We start from the raw sequence: 20,868 nt of genomic DNA on the forward strand, positions 1-20,868 counted from the left end.
AACTCTGACCTGCGAAATCACATCACTTGACAGTGTGAGACCAATCGAATATCAAAACATGACTTCTCTGGACAGAAATGTAAAATATGGACCAACCGCTCTCCTTTTTAATGTCTAAAAATCTTATTTAATCCCGCCCCTTTTTGCAGTGCCGTACAACAGAATTTTTCATGCTCAATGCTCTAATGTGACCGCAGCTTCGGTGTGGAAAGTTTCAGCAACTCCTCAGACCTTAATAAATGTATGAAGACCCACACTGGAGAGAAACAATTGACATCTACTCAGTGTGGGAAGAGTTTCAACGAATCAGCAGAAGAGTTTCAACGAATCAGCAAAACTTAATGACCACATGAAGATCCACACTGGTGTGAAAGAGTATGTGTGCTTGAGTGTGTGAAGACTTTTATTACAGCTCCAAAATTTAAACTGCACCAGGCGATTCACACTGGAGAGACCGTATAAGTGTTTACAATGTGACAAGAGGTTTAATCACTTAACACATCTGAAAACACACACTGGAGAGAAACCGTACAGATCTGGGGCCTCATGTATCAACGCTGCGTACGCACAAAAACTTTGCGTACGCCAGGTTTCACGCTCAGAATCGCTCACGTTTGGATTCACTAACAATGAACTGAACGTGGGAATGTGCGCAGGTTCACGGCAGCTTTCTGGCAGGCGTACGCACATTTTTTGTGCGTGTCTGTTTTATTTCCATTGGCGACTCCTAGAGGCAGTTGTGTTAAATTCCATTCTACAAAGTGTCTGAGCCTTGCAATGGCAGCTGTATGAGACGGGTTCAGCAGGTATATAAGGTTTCCATACCATACATTTGACCAGCTAAACATTAAAGCACAATTTGCAGCAGTCGCCTGTTTTCCCAATGTAATCTGAGCAATCTACCGCACGAACATTGCTATAAAGACACTATTTGAAGATGAATTTGCATGCGTGAATCAGAAACATTTCCATTCAATAAATGTGCAAATAAAATATGATGCTTATTGATATGAACTTATTGATGATTCCTACTTGTCTTTCTCGTGATAAATAGTTGGCAAAATCTGATATGTAGCGGGGGAAAAAACAAGAAAGAGTTCATCAGACGCTGGATTCGAGCCGAGTTCATGCTCGAACGTATCAATTCATGATCACATGTATGGCGGCATATCAATGCCAATATTAATCGAGCGCAGAGGTGATGTTTGCGCGCGAGGAGAAGTGAACCGTGAGCAGATTACAGGTTTACACGCGAGAAAACAACAGCTCGCGAGCGCACAGGGGATCTTCACGCGCGCGCTCAACTGATCCAGCGCGAGAAAACAAGTCCCGCGCGCGCACATCATCATCTGTGCGCACGATATACGCTCTCGCGAGCGAGGTCATGCATACAGCGCGCGCGCGATCAGTTCTCTCCGCTCGCTCGCTGGTTCTTCTCTCTGCTCGCGCGAAACAGTTAGATTTTTGTCAGTCCTGGGGCGGGACTTGGTTCACTTGTTATCTCTAGCGCTATTGGCTACTCTACCTTTCCGGAAGTTAGCCGGGATTGGACGCCGATTAAACGACGAACCATAATTCACGTGATCTTATCACCACGTAAGTTATCATTTTTATAAGTTAGTAGCACGTAAGTTATCATTTCATTTATTATGAAAATTATTGCCTTTGTTAGAAAAGGTAGTTATTAGAAACTTTATTAACAGGCGCCCTGTTTACTGACATATTGTCTTGTTAAATCGACTAATCTACTTAATCTTTAATTTATATTTAATTTACACAAAGCAAATTAAAATTTTTATTATGCTTACTTTGTAGTCAAAGTATCAATACTTCATCAATATATGCAATTGCACCATTGAAGGTAATAAAACTACATTATTCACAAACTAGTGTATACTTTATATTTGGTATTCTGTTCAAATAAAGTATATAGCATTGCACATTGTATTTTTTCTTTCACATTTAAGTTTTCATTATATAATTTTTGTTTAGAGGGTGCACCGCAAAAAATGCTTTTCTTGTTTGGATTTTGTCTTGTTTCTAGTATAAATATCTAAAATCTCTCATATCAAGAAGAATTTTCTTGACGAGCAAAACATATTGTCTTGTTTTGAGAAATAATATGCCAATGTGAGTTTTTCCTTAAAACAAGCTAAATAATCTGCCAATGGGGTAAGCAAATTAATCTTGTTTTTTCTTTTGACGTAAGATTATTTTGCTTACCCCATTGGCAAAAACTCAATTAATATTAATATATTATTTCTCAAAACAAGACAATATGTTGTGCTTGTGTAGAAAATTCTTCTTGATTTAGGAATTTTTAGATATTTGGAATAGAAACAAGACAAAAAATCTAAGTGAGAAGAGCATTTTTGCAGTGAGTATACTTACAGCATTATTTATTATGATTTTGATAGTTTACAAAGACTAATTTCTGTTTCTGATGGATTACATCTTTTGCTAATCTGTATTTTGCAGCAGATTCTAAAAAAGCATCTTTTGGAAGACATTCTTTCCAAGTTTGAGAGAACACTTTTGAGATCTCCACTTGATGTGGATTACCTGACGTTTGTGTGTCGCCAGCAACTGTATCTCCTGCAAGCACTTTCAAGGCATGTGGAAATTTCCCAGGAAATAGTGCAGGCTTTGCAGCAAGTGTTTGAATTGGCACAACAACCATCAAACTTCATGGTTTCCCGAGCAGTGATGGAATTAACTGGCCTGAGAGGTCGTCCAAAGTTTGCTATTGGGAGAAAAGAATTGGAGGAGTTGCTGCAGACAAACCTTCCTGTGCCCTGCATTGCAAAAATAATAGGCATTTCTACTAGAACGGTCTTCAGAAGGATGAGTGAGTTTGGCCTTTCCGTCTCAGGGCTGTACAGCAGCATTACTGATGAGGAGTTGGATAATACTGTAAAAGCCATTAAAGATGACATGCCTGCTGCTGGCTACAGAATGGTCAGAGGCAGGCTGTTGTCTTTAGGCATGCGTGTGCAGTGGCAGAGGATAGCAGCCTCTATGCACAAAGTTGATTCAGTGGGAATCCTGTCTAGAATGGCTAGATTGGGATGTGTTGTGCGAAGAACATACTCTGTTCCAGGGCCCCTGTCTCTTGTGCATGTAGACACCAATCACAAATTGATACGGTAAGTTTTTAAGTTTAAATTTATTTATTTTGAATTGCATATGTTTTTCTAACAATAGAAAAGTATTTAAAAGCCTTGGATTATAAAGTTAGCCAAACAAAATTACAATAACAGCGCTCTTGCCTCACAGCAAAAAGGTCGCTGGTTTGAGCCTCAGCTGGGTCAGTTGGCGTTTCTGTGTGTAGTTTGCATGTGTTACGTAGGTTTCCTCTGGGTGCTCCGGTTTCCCCCACAAGTCCAAAGAAATGTGGTACTGGTGAATTGGGTAGGCTAAATTGTCCATAGTGAATGAGTGTGTATGAGTGTTTCCCAGTGATGGGTTGCAGCTGGAATGTCATCCGCTGCAATATTGCTATTTTTTTTCTATCTTGGAAATAGATACAACATTGTGATATTTGGTGGTCTGGATGGTTATTCCAGGAAGGTATGTTTTCATTTATTTTTTTTAATGATGTCACCTGATATTAGACCTATTTCCATTACAAATTGACTACGAAAAATTTTTGTATGTATTTCTACAAATCTGTACTTATTGTTTTTTTTTATTATTTGCAGATTATGTACTTGAATGCAGCAAACAACAACCTGGCATCAACAGCATTTCACTTCTTCACAGAAGCAGTTCAAAAATTTGGCTTACCGTCAAGGTGTGCGTAGTTGTATAAATACAAACAAAAAAAGCTTTTTTTAAAAAATGTTTAATATTCTTCTCACATAAGGGTAAGGGGAGACCATGGAGTGGAAAACGTGAATATAGCCAGGTTCATGTTTTCTTCAAGGGGCACTGACCGTGGAAGTTTCATAGCTGGAAAAGTGTCCATAATCAAAGGTAAAGTACAATTGTCTAAATTTTATAAAATGTTTTCATTTTTTTATTTTATAAAATGTAATCGCTTCATAAATATTATTTTAGTAAACTTACTTATACTTTGACCAAAATGTTTTTAGTATGTTATTAACTTTATACAACATGACATTGCATGTAGTTTTATTTTTTGAATTAGTACATCAGTCGGTATAGCAGCTTGTTATTAAAAACTATTTTAATATATTAGTATTTTGATCATTTTAGATGTCTTCTCTTTGTTGCTTTTTTATCTCATTGTGTTTCTAATAGGATTGAACGCCTTTGGTGTGATGTCAGAGTTGTTGTGATAAACAAGTACTTGGCCATGCTACACTCCCTGGAAGATGAAGGATTGCTGGATTTATCAGCGGTTGTAGACCTGTTCTGTCTTCACTACACCTTCCTCCCAAGACTTCAGGCAGACTTGGACACCTTCACAGAATCGTGGAATCATCATCCACTCTCCTCAGAGAGCAATCGAAGTCCAGAACAGCTATGGCAGGTTGGACTGATGCAAAGAAATACCGGCCAATCAGAGAATCATGAGGTAATGTAACCCTGCATTACTTTTTAAGGTATTAATTGAGATTATTGTTTAACAGTATGTTTAACTCCTATATCTCCAGGATATTGAAGAGCCAGATGTGGATTGGGACATAGCAGCGTCTTATGATGCTTGTGAAGATGTCAGAGTTGTTGTTCCAGAATTCGAGTGCCCTTTGAGTTCAGATGGATTGAGGTTACTCGAAATTCAACTGAATTCAACTGATCCCACTCTTGAGGTCAAAGAACGTTCGAGGTTACAGAAGTAACCCTTCGTTCCCCGAGGAGGGGAACGGAAGTGCCATGAATGGGAGGATTCGGATCAGAAGCCGCTTGTCTGGAGAGTATTGAACGGGCCAATGAAGAATTAATTGGCAGCGTAAGCTTGCGCAGGTGTGCGACATCTGCAATTATCTCAGCATATAAGCACACCTGAAGCCAGCAGACGCCATCCTTTTAAGCTGAAGAGACTTTCAAACAGCTAAGGGACAGTCATTATGGCGACGGAATATGGCACTTCCGTTCCCCTCCTCGGGGAACGAAGGGTTACTTCTGTAACCTCGAACGTTCCCCTTCGGTTGGGGAACTTCAGTGCCATGAATGGGAGAATGGAAAGCGCCACAATGACTGCACCTTACCAACACCCCCGATGAGGAGATAGTCAAGCAAGCGTGACGCACCCACATCATGGGGGGCGCGGTCCTCCAACGTGTCCCTGGCCCTAATTTATCCTACTTCAACAGAAGTTTTACGGATTTAGATATATTTTTTGGGAAGTCGTGAGCATCTAGATAATTCTAGGAATACGACAGTACGTTGGGAAGCGTGCAATCCCGATAGGGAGGACGCTGCGGAGGCCATCCGTTACCCAAGGGGGGATAGATGGCAGAATTTACATATGGACTAGCCCTAAAAAGGGGGAGTACGCATAGCAAAGAGTGGTTAGCGGAGAGGGAAGACACGGGTCCGCCCAGGGGGGGGACTTAACCGTGGCGGAATAAGCATATGGGATCGCCTAGTGGGGATCACGCATAGCAGGCACCTATACCCAAAACGCGGGCTGACCAGCGGGCAGACCTACAACGTAGTGGGCCAACAAGTGACTCCTCCGCTGAGTCAGTGCTGGGGGCCACGGAGGAATCTGCAGGGCTCACCTGACGGGGAACTTTACTGACAGATAAAAAAGGCACACGTATCTCCGTGTTAAGGAGAATGGCGCAGCAAGCGTGTTTCAACACCCTACCGAGTTGTCTCCTCAATCACCAAGGGTTACCTAATACCCTTGAGGAAACCGGCTCCACTCGCAGATTGTAAAACCTTGCAAATGTGTTGGGTGTCGCCCAGCCCGCAGCTCTACAGATGTCTGTTAGAGAGGCGCCGCGTGCACGCGCCCAAGAGGATGCAACGCTCCGAGTGGAGTGTGCACGTACTCCCGGGGGACACGGCTGACCTCGACTCGAATAAGCGAGTGAAATGGCATCCACAATCCAGTGGGATAATCTTTGTTTCGATACGGCACTTCCCTGCTGCCGACCGCCATAACAGACAAAGAGCTGCTCAGATGATCTAAAATTCTGAGTACGGTCCACATAAATGCGCAGAGCGCGAACTGGACAAAGTAAAGAAAGGGCTGGGTCTGCCTCCTCCGGGGGCAGCGCTTGCAGGTTCACTACCTGATCTCTAAAGGGGGTGGTAGGAACCTTGGGCACATAACCGGGGCGGGGTCTCAGGATAACGTGAGAGTAATCCGGCCCGAATTCCAGGCACGAGTCACTGACCGAAAATGCCTCCAGGTCCCCGACCCTCTTGATGGAGGCCAACGCAACCAGCAGAGCTGTCTTCAGGGACAGAAATCTTAGAGATACTGATTCGAGTGGCTCAAAGGGATCGGATCGCAGACTCGTGAGAACGAGGGCGAGATCCCAAGAGGGCATGAGAGGGGGGCGAGATGGATTAATTCGCCTAGCACCCCTAAGGAACTGGATGACCAGGTTATGCTTTCCCACGGTGCCGCCAGCTACCGCGCTATGATAAGCGGAGATGGCGGCCACGTAAACCTTGAGAGTGGAGGGCGACAGCCTGCTGTCCAACTTCTCTTGAAGGAAAGAGAGCACAACACTAATCTGGCAATTTCGGGGGTCTTCTCTGCGAGAGACGCACCATTCAGTGAATAGACTCCACTTCAGGGCGTAGGCGCGCCTCGTGGAGGGGGCTCTAGCCTGAGTGATGGTATTAACCACCGCAGTCGGTAGGTTACCTAAGTCTTCCTCGCGTCTAGGGACCACACGTGGAGGTTCCAAAAATCGGGGCGAGGGTGCCAGATGGTGCCCTGTCCCTGAGAGAGTAGGTCCTCTCTCAAAGGGATCCGCCAGGGGAGGGCCGTCGCGAGGAGTGAGAGCTCTGATATCCAGGTCCGGTTGGGCCAAAGGGGCGCAACTAGCAGAACCTGTTCCTCGTCCTCCCTGACCTTGCACAGAAACTGCGCGAGCAGGCTCACTGGGGGAAACGCATACTTGCGCATGCCCCGAGGCCAGCTGTGGGCCAGTGCATCCGTGCCGAGATAGCCCTCGGTCAGGGAAAAAAACAACTGGCAGTGAGCGTTCTCGGGGGAAGCAAACAGATCGATCTGGGCCTCCCCGAATCGCGCCCATATCAGCTGAACAGACTCGGGGTGGAGTCTCCATTCTCCAGGGCGTAACAGCTGTCGTGAGAGCGCATCGGCTGCACGATTGAGCGTGCCTGGGACGTGAATGGCGCGCAGCGATTTCAGCCGCGGGTGACTCCAGAGGAGCAGACGGCGGGCGAGCTGAGACATGCGGCGAGAGCGCATACCCCCCATGCGGTTGATATACGCCGCCGCCGCCGTACTGTCCGTCCTGACCAGCACGTGTTGCCGCTCCAGCACCGGTAAAAAGCGGTGGAGAGCGAGGAACACTGCCAACAGCTCTAGGCGATTGATATGCCAATGCAGCTGGGCACCCTTCCAGAGGCCCGCAGCCACATGCCCGCGACACACGGCCCCCCAACCCGTGTTGGAAGCGTCTGTTGAAACAACAACATGGCTGGACGCCTGTCCTAGAGGCACACCGGCCTGTAGGAACGAGGGGTCGTTCCAAGGGCTGAGGGCGCGGCGACACAGCGCAGTAACCGAGACCCGGTGTGTGCCCGCGTGCCATGCGCGTCTGGGGACCCGATCGTGAAGCCAGTGCTGAAGTGGTCTCATATGGAGCAACCCGAGCGGCGTGACGGCGGCTGCGGATGCCATATGCCCCAGGAGCCTCTGAAAGAACTTCAGTGGGACCACTAGTTTGCTGTCGAGCTCCCTCAGACAGTTCAGCAACAGGCGAGCGCGTTCCTCGGAGAGGTGCGCTACCATGGTGATCGAGTCCAGCTCCATCCCGAGAAAAGAAATCCTCTGCACGGGGGCGAGTTTGCTCTTTTCTCGGTTGACCTGAAGCCCCAGTAGGCGGAGATGCCGAAGCACCTTGTCCCTGTGCATAATCAATTGCTCCCGCGAGTGGGCTAAAATCAGCCAGTCGTCGAGATAATTGAGTATGCGAATGCCCGCGAGCCGAAGGGGCGCTAGGGCACCCTCCGCGAGTTTGGTGAAGACCCGCGGAGACAGAGAGAGCCCGAAGGGGAGGACCTTGTACTGCCACGCTCGACCCTCGAACGCAAACCGCAGAAATTGGCGGTGGCGTGGAAGAATGGAGACATGGAAATACGCGTCCTTCAGGTCTATGGCTGCAAACCAATCCCGAGGACGAACGCATTGGAGAATGCGCCTCTGCGTGAGCATTCTGAACGGCAGCCTGTGCAGACAGCGGTTCAAAACGCGCAGATCTAGGATTGGCCGTGACCCACCGCTCTTTTTGGGTACGATGAAGTATGGGCTGTAAAACCCACTCTCCATCTCAGCTGGAGGAACCGGCTCGATTGCACCCTTCGCCAGGAGGGCAGCAATCTCCTCTCGCAAGACAGGGGCGGACAGGGGGTTGACCCTGGAGAAATACACGCCCGTAAACTTGGGGGGCCGTTTCGCGAACTGAATCGCGTAACCGAGTCTGATTGTGCGTATGAGCCACCGCGAGGGGCTGGCCCGCGCTAACCAGGCAGGCAGAGCCCTCGCTAATGGAGTCATCGCTACAATCGCTGACGTACCAGCGGTGGGGCAGCGCGGAGTGGGTGTGCTGATCCGGGAAGCACGAGGGTCCCGCGGAAGAGCTGGAGGAGAGCGATTCGCTCTGGCTCCGCACCCTGACTCCGGAGAGGGGGCTGGAGGGCTGAGGGAAGGGAGACCGTCCCCCCAGCGCTCGTGAGCCACTGGCGAAGCACGTAGAGTCTGCGAGCCGGAAGGCAGCGCGTCCCGGACTGGCAGAACTCGTGCAGTCACATCCGGGGAAGGGAAAAAGTGGTCTTTTACTGATGTTTTGGTGGCACTGAAAAGTACCGTTGTTATCGGGGCCCCGCCCTCCAGCGGGGAAAGAGCAAGTTTCCTCTTCTCCGGATGGCCTGTCTCAGGGACGCTTCGCGGTCCGTTTACCGGACTTAACGGCGCCCTGGCTAGGAGGGGCTGCCTGCTTTCGAGGTGAACGCCGCGCCCGCTTGGCCGGAGGCGCAGGCGGGGGCGGGGCAGCACTCGTTGGCGGGCGCCCTCGGCGAGGAACAGCGGAGGTGGATGGCTCGGCGGGCGGAGCGGGCTTACGGCCACGCCGATAGATGACATTGCCCATCGCATCCGACTGCTCTTTCACCGCCTTGAATTCCTGGGTGAATTCACCGACGGTGTCGCCGAACAGGCCAGCCTGGGATATGGGCGAGTCAAGAAAGCGAACTTTGTCAACGTCGCGCATATCGGCCAGGTTTAGCCAGAGGTGGCGTTCCTGAACCACAAGTGTGGACATCGTCCTCCCCAGCGCACACGCGGTGGACTTAGTAGTCCGAAGAGCATAGTCGGTCGCGGTGCGCAGCTCATGTAATAAGCTTGGGTTGGACCCGCCCTCGTGCAGCTCGGCCAGCGCCTGCGCTTGGTAGCGCTGGTAGGTGGCCATCGCGTGCAAAGCAGAAGCAGCCTGGCCCGCAGCCTTATAAGCTCTGGCTCCGAGGGAGGCAGACAACCTACAGGCTTTGGACGGGAGGCGGGGCAAACCCCGCCACGTAGAGGCGCCGCGCGGACAAAGATTGACCGCGATAGCGCGCTCCACTGACGGGATCGCCTCATACCCCCTGGCAGCTCCGCCGTCAAGGGCGGTGAGGGCGGAGGCACTCGCAGCACGGGCAGAGAAAGGTGCCCTCCAGGACTGCGTGAGCCTACTGTGCACTTCCGGGAAGAAGGGGACGAGAGGCTTCGAAGGCTTCGCCTTCTGGTCCTCTACGTAGCACCCATCTAGTCGGTCCGGCCGCGGAGCTGGGGGATAAACCATCTCCAACCCCACGGCCGAAGCAGCCCGGGAAAGCACGGCTAACATGTCCGCTTCAGGATCCGATTTGACAGCGCTTACCTGCCCGGAGGGGGCGAGCGGGTCCGGATCTTCGTCGGACAGTGAAAACCCACCCTCCGATGCCGCGGAGGACATCTGATCTCCGGTGTCAGCGAGTGTGAGAGCTACCATATGGTTAGACGGATCACTCTCACCACCCGAAGCTTGGATGGAGCGCCGTGAGGAGCGAGAGGTCCGCGAGCCCGTGGGCGGCGGATTAGCTCCCGCTGAAACCCTCAGATCTGCCCGAGCGCCCGCTGCTTTTTTAGAACAGGAGGCAACTGGGGTGGCTCGCTCTCTTGCGAAAGTTAGCCGCGATCTTAGCTGTGCAACGGTCATGGCATCGCAATGACGACATGAACCGCCCGCGAGCACCGCATTAACATGCTGGACCCCCAAACATGCAATGCAGTGATCGTGTCCATCATCCGGAGACAGGAAACCCCCGCATCCAGAAACGCACAGTCGGAGCGCCATCCTGAAAAGGACGTGCTGTACGACTGTGTTGCTCTTTTAGGAAAGTTGCAACTATACGCACCGCTCTGGAGGACCGGACCCAAAGAACCGCAGGCAAGGGAGTAACCCAGCTCGACCGTCTGCCACCGCGAAGACCCACTCTGGACCGGGAGACACACTCGTTCGCTCTGAAGTGCTGATCAGCAAGAGGAACCCTCATCGACTCACTCAGAAAGGATCTGAAGCGAAAAGGATGGCGTCTGCTGGCTTCAGGTGTGCTTATATGCTGAGATAATTGCAGATGTCGCACACCTGCGCAAGCTTACGCTGCCAATTAAATCTTCATTGGCCCGTTCAATACTCTCCAGACAAGCGGCTTCTGATCCGAATCCTCCCATTCATGGCACTGAAGTTCCCCAACCGAAGGTGAACTCTATTTACTTTGTCTGGGGATTGTTTCTTCAAATGTCATGTAATTTGAAGCAAAAACACCAAGCACATACAGTATAAAAGCATCATAAAGAAATTTATTTTGTTGAGGCTTAATTACAAATTGTATATGTCTTTTCTTAATTCAATGAACAACATACTGGAACCACTCAGTACATCACATACTAACAAAAAAAATAATAAAAAAATAAAATAATATACTGTAGTTTATTCATTTCATTATCTAAAAGGTGCTACATCTCTGTTCTTTTAAAATATTGATAACGTTGTAACAGAAACAGTATAGTGTTTACTTCGTATTCTATAAATTGATCTCAAGAACGACCAAATTCTTTGCTTTTGCTAACAGCCTGCTGCATAATGCTAAGAAAGTCTTTGTAAGTCCCTAAGTGCTGTGCAGGCAAGGTGATGGTACGGGAACATGCATGTGCAAGCGGGTAGCATATGCTGTGTTTACCATATCGCAGCAGACAGTCATGGTCAAATTCAACATGTATTTTGAATTTTGCTTTCTCGGTTGAAGTAACGGGGACATGTCCCTGTCCAGTAAGCCACTGCATGAAGCTTGAGACGGTGATCTTTTCTTGTTTTTCATCTCCTTTGGTGCCGTCCTCCATTTGTTCATCCCCATCTCTACACTCAGGACTAGTGGTTTCTCCTTCTTCAAGAAAAAAAAAAAAAAAATCCGGTAAAAAGTGTAAAAAATTTTATGTGCACATTTGCTTTTTATCTATAATGCCAACATTGTACTTTTTAAAGTTCCTATATATCCACCCTTTTTTACTTTAATTTACTTTTTCATTCTCCTATGGGTAAATTAATAGGGATAACAAATGGCAGTGAACATTCAAATTACCTGCACTGCAAACCAGTGTGTTTTTAATTTTGACAATACATTAAAAAAAACATCATGAAGCAGCCTGAGTTTATTTTTTTCAAACTGACTAAAGCATTTGTTTTTAGGTGAAAATAAAGTGGGTATAAAACTTATGTAATTTGAACATTTAGATTTACACTACCTTCATCTTTAAGGCTCTGAATGAAGTCCTGTAAGTAATTCACAATTTGTGATTCTCTCTGTCGTTTCAATGAACCCATGTCACTTAAAATAGGTGACAGGGCCATTGTAAGGAAATCTGCATCAGGCTGTTAATTAGAATGAACAAACCTTTTGTTATAAACTACTCAAAAACATGCAAAAAATCATGTAACGTAACAATACTTACTTTTTCAAAATGTCCAGGAACAAACAATGGCTGCAATAAAATCCGATTCTGTTTTATCATTTCATGAAGGCCATACAGTTCCAATCCTTTGCACATTTGCTGTATCATTGGAAGTATTTGTAAAGATGAATGTAGGACAACAGCACTGCAATTCAGAATAAAAAGAATAAAGAATGTAAAAAAAAAAGAAATAAATATATGTATATTTTAGGGGCAATTAAAGCATGTTAGAAAATATATATATTTATTCATTTATGAAGTCAGATTGAAAAACCATTTTGATATTTAGGTTACACTTCAGTTTACAGTGCTCTACATACCATATACTTTCAAATTGACAGTTTTTAAGTTGTAACATTTAAGTACAAAGTAAAATTAACAATTTACTAACAATATGGCTAGAAATAGGTTTGTTTTAAAGTTAGTTGTAATTATGCATACTTGACTGTTATTGCTACACTTAGAAGTCATTTTTGTTACACGGACACTAAATTAAAGTGCTACCAAATATTTAAAAAGCACAACTACAGCAATTTACATTGATTATTGAAACTGTGCATTGCTAAAATTTTGCAACCTCTGGGGTAAAAAAAAAAAAAAAACTTTAAAAAAGGTCTAGCAGGTCTACACGTTGTTGTTGTTTTATTATTATTATTATATATAAAGTTGAAGTCAGAATTAGCCCCCCTGTTTATTTTTTCCCACAATTTCTCTTTAACGGAGAGAAGATTTTTTTCAACACAGTTCTAAACATACTACTGTGTGTGCGCGCACTTAGCCTCGGAGACGAGCAGAGCACACTCATCTAACGCCATCTTAATGCGAGCGCTTTAATGGTCAAATAAAAATACATGCACATTTGTGTCAGAGCGCTGTGTTTAGTGTTTATTCATATTAACACTCATTTGTGTAAAAAACAATCAAGTTGAGAATCAAAAGACACGAGAAAGAGAAACCATATCTGAGCCGCACTATTCTTAAAGTGGCAGTGCGCAATATTTTTTTTTCTGACAGTGAAGATGCTTAAAGCAGTTTGTTTCATATTTTTATTCTATTGTATTTATTTCCCTTTCCTTATTTACAGGGAGGAAAATAACTGCATATATAAAATCAGATTTTTTTGCCCTCCTGAATTATTAGCGACCCTTTCCCCCCAGTTTCAGTTGATTGGAAAGATTTATTTTCAACCCATTTTTAAACAACAGATTTAATAACTCATTTCTAATAACTGATTTCTTTTATCTTTGCTATGATGACAGCACATTATATTTTACAAGATATTTTTCAAGATACTAGTATGCAGCTTAAAGTGACATTCAAAGGCTTAATAAGGGTAATTAAGCAAGTCATTGTTTAACAGTAGTTTCTTCTGCAGACAATCAAAAATATTGCTTAAGAGGGCTAATAATATAGAGCTATTACAATGGGTTTCAAAATATTTAAACCTGCTTTTATTCTAGCTGAAATAAAACAAATAAGACTTTCTCCAGAAGAAAAATATACTATAGGAAATGCTGTGAAAAATTCCTCTGTTAAACTTTATTTGGGAAATATTTATGTATAAAAAAATAAAACATTCACAGGTGGGCGAATAATTTTGACTTCAACTGATAATCGTTTTGAATAATTGTGATTACAATTATGACCAAAATAACCGCTATTATGATTTTCCCATAACCAAGCAGCCCTATAATTTAGTATGGCCCCTAAACAATGTTACAAAAATGTAAATGGCCCTTGATAGAAAAAAGGTTCCCCACCCCTGGATTATGTGACTCTGAAGACTGGAGTAATGAAGCTGAAAATTCATCTTGAAAATCACTAAAATAAATCATTAAATTTGGTTAGAAACTACTTTTGAACAGTTATTTTATAGTGCAATAACATTTTATAATTTTACCATTTGTTCTGTATTTTTGATTAAATAAATGCAGTCTTGGTGAGTAGGAGAAGCTTATTTTAAAACATTTAAAAATCGTGAAAAACATTGTTGAATCATATTTACCTTAGAATGTCCTCCTTTCTTTCACATGTTAGAGGTCCAGTGTACCCACATCCGAGGATTCTTTCTAAAAGGTCAAGAAGAGCTGTAGCGTCCGCTGTCTCAATCTGAAATAATGAAATCAGTGCTTGTTCTTATCTGTAGTTTTGGCTAAAACTTAAATATACATAAGATGTACAGTGTAAGTACTGCTGAAAATATTGAACATTATTTTTTTAAATGTTTAGTGAACAGGAACACAAATGAAATATAAAATTAACATTTCAAAACGTAATTTATTTGTATTATTCAAAGCAGAATTTAACCATCATGTCACCTTTCACATGATTAATCAGATTTATTACCAAAACAAGTGTATTTAAAGACCAATTTGATGGAACGCAAACATTCTAAAAGTATATGGTTAATGTATCATTATAAAAGACTGATTTTTCTACATTGATAATCATAAAGGTATTATGAACTAAATGCATTTCTTTTGACAAAATAAAATTAAGCTGTGCAGTATTATTTGAGCACAAAAACACAGCCTTGTTGGTGAGAAAACGTAAACAAATTTAGTATGTTTACAAACATTTGACAAGTACTGTGGATAGTATTTAAATTAAAACCTTTTCGATGAGGTCTAGCAGATCTGCATCTGTAACTGTAGCCTTTGACAACTGATCTTTATCAATGTCCCCAGAAGAGATGAAATTGTAGATCCACTCCTGAAAAAAGTTAGGGGTAGTGCCATCTTGTGTAATGCTTACAGCCATGATTTCACCAATTGTCCTAAAATAAAAAAGGGCAGTTGATGAATTGGCAAAGAATACATTTAAAACAAAATCTAGTATATGATGCTATTAAATATACTTTAGTTTTAATTCATTTCAAAATTGTATTTTATTTATAATTGTTTTATTTCTGTCATATGCTTGCTGTGTGTGTTTAGATGTTTATTTTGTAATAATCTGCAATATATTTAAACAGTAAGGCCTTTATCTTTATTGATTGCCTGCATCATTTCAGAGAAAACAAGTACAAACTGTAAATTCTAATTACTTTCATTTGTAAAATAGATTATAATAATTTGGTATTTTTTTCTCAAGCAATGCAAAGTGCATTATTTGTTGCATACTACATGCATCTATTTAAAAACCTGTTTAGTGATGGGAAGTTCGGATCATTTTACTGACTCGGATCTTTGAGTCTCGTTCATCGAGAAGAACAAATCTTTTTATGAGTCATTTCATTCATTTGGTTCAATTTGCCAAAATGTTATTAAACTTTTACGAATTGCTTCCAAACACATCTACAACTAGCCCTAAATGGTTGATTGCATAACACATAAGTGATAAATAGAATATTATAAGAAGGAGAAAATAATACTTTAACGTTTACCTACTCTTTTGTCATTAAAGGAATTTTTGTCACTTTGCTCAGCTCGCACTTCATGTCTTCTAATGTGAGTGGTTCGTTCATGTTACACTGGCAGTCACATTAAGGGCCCTATCATACACCCGGTGCAGTGTGGCGCAGGGTGTGACACAGTAGTCTTTTGGTAGTTTCAGCTTGGCGCAAGAGTCGTTTTGAGGCGTTGCGCTATGCTGTTTAAATAGCAAATGCATTAGCGCTCATTTTTGCGCCCGTAGGTGTTCTGGTCTAAAAAGGAAGGCGTTCTAAGGCGGACCGCTGGCGCGTTGCTATTTTGAGAATCTATAATAGATTTTTCATTTGACCAAAACTAACCCGATCTAAACTCCGGCGCAGAGTTGTGCCTCGCTTACACACTGCTTAATACGCACAATAGAGCAATTGGCAAATATCTTTACATATGAAAAAAATTAAATATTAAGGATATATATAGGATATAATAGGAATAGATATAGGATATAAATATAAATGATTAAAATATTACAAAACATATTATTTTCTAGCCTACATAAATATGAAAAACCACTGCTTTTATGTCTTCTCCATCTCGGCAGTATTATTTATTATATCCATATTTATATTTGTTTTATTAAAAACAAGCTTAGATTTGCCCACCTGTCAGGTTTTAGACCATATGGGGCACAGCATGTGTTTTAGGATATAACTCAGGTTTTTGAGCACATTTTGCTATTATTATTCATTTGCTGGAAATTAAAACTGAATTTAGAAATAGTTTTGAAACTAATATTTGCACTTAACAAACAAAAGTATTAATTTATAGACTAATGGATGTCTGTGCGTAAAGGTTTCCCTATCCAAGAGCGAAAGTGAAAGTGATTTATTATCTCTCATTCTCATGCAGTAGATGCTCTGTTTAACAGTTTTCTGTTAAAAAAACTGTTAACTGTTTGCTTGTGAAATGCTCATTTTTTCCACTTAGACTTACTTTGCGTCCTGTAAATAGCGAATGCGCTCTTTGCGCGACGCAGCTACGTCTTAAAGGAAATGGGAGATGAGATTCTAATTGGTTTATTCTCAAAACACACCTATAACTCATTAAGAAAATAAACTCAACCCTTTTAGACCATGCGCCGTGGCGCAAGGTAGATTTCCGGTCCTTAAATTAGCAAAAACCCGTCCTGACACGCCCTGAAAGCGTTTGCGCCCTGCGTTTTGCGCTCTGCGCATGGACCGTCAAAATAGAGCCCATTATCTTAACCAATGTACACAGTCTGAGCCAATAGGAGCCATGATAATTAGTTCACCTATCAAGTCTTAAGTCGTTCGTTATTTACGTGACAGAATGACATGACCTGAGGACTCGAGTGATGAGCGGTTCAATTCTTTTTCCGGCCCTAAATGCGTATGATTGGCCCGTGATGAAGGAGTGAATCAGACCCGATAGAGCACTCGAGAGATGAACAGATCAATTCTTGTTCCGGATCTAAACAAGTATGATTGGCTCGTGAGGAACAAGTGATTCAGACCCAATAGAGGACTCATGAGGTGAACCGATCAATTCTTTTTCCGGCTCTAAACGCGTATGATTAGCCCGTGATGAACAAATGACTCAGACCCGATAGAGGAGAGATAAACGGATCAATTCTTTTTCCGGCTCTAAACACGTATGATTGGCCCGTGAGGAATGAGTGACTCAGACCCAATAGAGGACTCGAGAGGTGAACGGATCAATTCTTTTTCCGGCTCTAAATGCATATGATTGGTTTCTGCCTTTCCGCGATGAACGACTCGAAATGTGATGAAGACTTGAAATAACTATACCACCTGCACAAATGTGCGCAAACCTGGATTAACAAATCACTTCCTGAGAGGACTCGTAGTTCCTGAGTCATATTCCCTGGGGTCCGTTCTTTGTACCTCGCTTAAATGATCTAAGATGATTTGGAAGATCCTGAATCTTTTAATCTTGATAACTGATCTCTCGCTAATTTGGTTCTTCAAACAAGTTTGTGAATCAGATTAGAATGTCTGGATAAACTGATCTGAGATCGCTGCTTGTGTTGTGAAGGACAGATCTATTGATCATATAACAGATCTTTAGATCAGATCTATCGATCCTTGAAATCATCAGCAATGTCGTTCAAGAGCCTCTTTATGCATGTGCAAAGTAACTGAGTAGAAAGCATAGTACATTTAGCATAGTACATTTTTCAAATCCCAGCAGAGCCTTAGCCCAGGTGGTGCGTGTTGTTGATACATAGAGCTTGCCGGAATGAATTATAAAATTGTATTGACTAGTGCGACAAATAGAGTTAAACAATCTTTTTGGTTGCCATTTTTAGACTTGCTGTCTTTTTTAGTCTCTGTGTGCAAAAATGTCTTGCCTTCTTTTCAGTGAGTGCTGTGACTTAGTTGGTAAAAGCACCTGTCTAGTAAACAGGAAATCCTGGGTTCAAATCCCAGCAGTGCCTAATGTACAGCAGCCTGGGTTGCATCTTCCTAAGAGTTATGAATGTTTATGCAGTGAGCTGTTTAGCAGTCGGTTTCTTAACAAAACTCAAATACTTAAGAATGGTGCTCGCTTAAGAGGGTTTTGGACAATGGCATTATATGGTGCATGGTATGGTGATGCGTAACCAATTGGACTTTAAAATTCTAGATTCAAGTCTAGACATTCAAACATGCAGTGCTACCGTTTTTTTCTTTTTTCGATTAAACAATTACCCCCTGTCTGGCACTGTGGCTTAGTTGGTCAAAACACCTGTCTAGTAAACAGGAGATCCTAGGTCCCAGAATCCCAGCAGTGCCTTATCCGCAGTGAGCTGTGCTTTTATGGGTCAGAGAGTACCAAAAATTGCTTTCTGTGCAACAGTACTAGAGGCAGGAGCCATGTGGTGCAATGGATAGCGCATAGGACTTCTAGGCTGTGAGCTGAGGCCAGTGCGAGCCAGGACGAGCTGGGGCAATTGCCCAGGAGGTTAAGCAGTAAGGCCGAAATCATTTTGCGTTTACACTGTTGGGCTAGTAGCTCGCAGCACGTCATGCAAACCCTGCCCCATAACATCCCCCAATCGAACGTCACACAACCCGCCCACTTCAGCGGGAACCAGGCAGATAATGCACACCATCACATCCTCACGAAACCATTCAAATAAAGACAACTGAAACAAACAAATGACACGTTACTGTACAGCAATACGTTGTATGTCTATACGCACATGCCTGTGTGTTCTCATTCATCATATTTATTTACTCACCGACCGACTGAATTTGAAACTAATTTTCATGTGAAGCAACACGCCCCTTCAGCTACTCCACAACGCAGCAGCATGAGTGGTCTTTAATGAATTGAAAAGAGCACATGTCACTCCGCTACTCACCCGTTTGCACTGGCTGCCAGTTGCTGCTCGCATCAAATTCAAAGCTCTGATGTTTGCCTACAAAGCGACCTCTGGCTTTGCTCCCTCTTATCTGCTCTCACTTCTGCAGATGTATATGCCCTCAAGAAACTTGCGTTCTGTGAATAAACGTCGCCTCGTGGTTCCATCCCAAAGAGGGAAGTAATCACTTTCCCGAACTCTCGCATTCAATCTGCCCAGTTGGTGGAATGAACTCCCTAACTGCAAAAGAACGGCAGAGTCACTCGCTGTCTTCAAGAAACGACTAAAAACTCAACTATTTAGTCTACTCTTCACTTCGTAATCTGCAATTGCCTCTCTAGCTATACCACTAACTGTACTCAAAAAAAAAAAAAATTCTTACATTACTAATGCTTTCCTTCTTAGACTTTACAGACCTGAAACTTGCCTACAGCACTTATTTATTGTTGCTCTTATAGTTGTGAAAATTGCTTCCTTGTCCTCATTTGTTAGTCGCTTTGGATAAAAGCGTCTGCTAAATGACTAAATGTAAATGTAAAACAGCGAGCTGTGTACACGCCCTTAAAATGACACATTATAACACATTATAATAAAAAAAATCTGGATTGTGTTTTGAACTGAACCTAAACTGGCACACTCAGAAGAACCATAATAATAATGTTAAATCATAAAAAAAGGGGTAAACTATGTGCCCTTTAAGCAATGTGTTAACTTTATTTAATATTCAATAATCATCAAGATTGATAAAAAAGTTCAACACACACAGCAGTGAACCTGTGCACACACACACACACACACACACACACACATCAGTGAACATGTACACACACACACACACAGTTGGTACAATAGGCCTACATACTGTATCTACCTTGGAAGAAGTGATGTGGTTCTTAAAGTGTTGTTTTACGTATGGAGCCTGATTGAATTTTATTTTAGTGTCTTCATAAAAACATCTGTCCATAATTCCTGAAAATAGAAAAAAATATATATAAATAAAGAAACTGCAAAGAAACGATTCAATCATATTAAAGAGATTTGAACTAACCTTCTAACACAACTAGCGGTCCAGGTCCCTGATGGAATATGGCTCCCCAGACATTAATTTTTACTGGATGCTTTGCTTTCGGTTTCACAACATGGCGGTTTATTAATAGGGTATGTCCTATTAATAAATTTGTAGGACATGTAAGCTCGTATAAAGCAAATAGCCTAAATAAAGAGATGCATGGATTAATGTAAAATAAATAAATCTTTTCATTATGGCATTGTTCAAAATGGCTTACCTGGCTTTTCCAGAGGTCCACCTGAGTTGTTTTACTGGTTTTCTAATATTGCAGACTGATGCTTTTAACTGTATTCTAAACAGAAGCTCACTCTGAATCTTTTTAGCAGATCGCTATTGTGGATTGTGCTGCACAGCCAACTTAAAAGGGACTGCATCAAAGACAACCCAGGTGGCACATACTAAAAACAACAAGAACAAAAAGTATTTATAAAAAAGTAAGAATTTTTTTTTGGCACAGCAGGGTCTTTCTTCAGGGCTCGTTGGTCAAGGGGTATGATTCTCGCTTAGGATGCGATAGGTCCTGGGTTCAATCCATGGATGAGCCCTACAGCTCAAAAAAGCAGTGGAACTTTGGCATTTCTACATTAATTGTAGCACCTTTTGCTGTGACTTTAGTTAATGAACATTTAGTGGACTTCTAATTTAAATTAGTTTAACATGTACAATTATACAGACAAAACCGTCTGCTACCCTCAGGCAGATGGTTCCGCAGCATCTGGTTACGCACCAGCCGGCTAAAGGAAAGTTTCTTCCCTCAGACTATCAGGCTGATGAACACTTAACACACAGGCTCTTCCATACCCTCACTGCACACCATCGATATGTAGCATGCACTGACCTTTAGCCAATCCATACTTGAAACAACACTGCCTACAACTATGTGGACACCTAT

General features: G+C 43.1%; 4 protein-coding genes and 1 long non-coding RNA gene across 5 annotated transcripts in view; 2 read left to right on the forward strand and 3 right to left on the reverse strand.

Annotated features, from left to right (window-relative positions):
• The window catches only part of LOC141381532 (uncharacterized), a 105,588-nt gene extending 98,401 nt beyond the window's left edge, over positions 1–7,187 (reverse strand). Inside the window, exon 1 of the mRNA XM_073946761.1 lies at positions 5,810–7,187. Coding sequence (XP_073802862.1) covers positions 5,810–7,187 — 1,378 coding nt within the window. The remainder of the gene's footprint in view (positions 1–5,809) is intronic.
• Positions 1–20,868, forward strand: part of si:ch73-110p20.1 — a 592,105-nt gene that overhangs the window by 89,844 nt on the left and 481,393 nt on the right.
• Positions 1–20,868, reverse strand: part of LOC100535035 (uncharacterized) — a 304,783-nt gene that overhangs the window by 19,548 nt on the left and 264,367 nt on the right. The gene's annotated exons all lie outside the window — the stretch shown is intronic.
• Positions 1,159–4,718, forward strand: LOC141381857 (uncharacterized). Its single transcript, XM_073949011.1, has 6 exons — positions 1,159–3,146; positions 3,525–3,570; positions 3,702–3,793; positions 3,866–3,975; positions 4,264–4,540; positions 4,620–4,718. Exons 1-5 carry the CDS (start codon positions 2,689–2,691, stop codon positions 4,299–4,301), a joined length of 744 nt encoding a protein of 247 aa, XP_073805112.1. The 5' UTR covers positions 1,159–2,688; the 3' UTR covers positions 4,302–4,540; positions 4,620–4,718.
• On the reverse strand, positions 10,981–17,987 carry LOC108183976 (uncharacterized). Its single transcript, XM_073948921.1, has 5 exons — positions 14,762–17,987; positions 14,154–14,257; positions 12,149–12,293; positions 11,942–12,068; positions 10,981–11,583 (listed from the first exon to the last, which is right to left on the reverse strand). The coding sequence occupies exons 1-5, from the start codon at positions 14,906–14,908 to the stop codon at positions 11,237–11,239; spliced, it is 870 nt and encodes a 289-aa protein (XP_073805022.1). The 5' UTR covers positions 14,909–17,987; the 3' UTR covers positions 10,981–11,236.

The sequence above is a fragment of the Danio rerio genome, chromosome 4 (genome assembly GCF_049306965.1).
Source record: "Danio rerio strain Tuebingen ecotype United States chromosome 4, GRCz12tu, whole genome shotgun sequence".
NCBI classification, from domain to species: Eukaryota; Metazoa; Chordata; class Actinopteri; order Cypriniformes; family Danionidae; genus Danio; species Danio rerio.

Coding starts and splice junctions, on each gene's coding strand:
- LOC141381857 (XM_073949011.1), top strand. CDS start 2,689: ATGGTTTCCCGAGCAGTGATGGAATTAACTGGCCTGAGAGGTCGTCCA. Junction 3,147..3,524: donor ACCAATCACAAATTGATACG/GTAAGTTTTTAA, acceptor TCTTGGAAATAG/ATACAACATTGTGATATTTG. Junction 3,976..4,263: donor AAAAGTGTCCATAATCAAAG/GTAAAGTACAAT, acceptor TGTTTCTAATAG/GATTGAACGCCTTTGGTGTG.
- LOC108183976 (XM_073948921.1), bottom strand. CDS start 14,908: ATGGCTGTAAGCATTACACAAGATGGCACTACCCCTAACTTTTTTCAG. Junction 14,258..14,761: donor TGCTAGACCTCATCGAAAAG/GTTTTAATTTAA, acceptor TCATTATTTCAG/ATTGAGACAGCGGACGCTAC. Junction 11,584..11,941: donor TCAGAGCCTTAAAGATGAAG/GTAGTGTAAATC, acceptor TTTTTCTTGAAG/AAGGAGAAACCACTAGTCCT.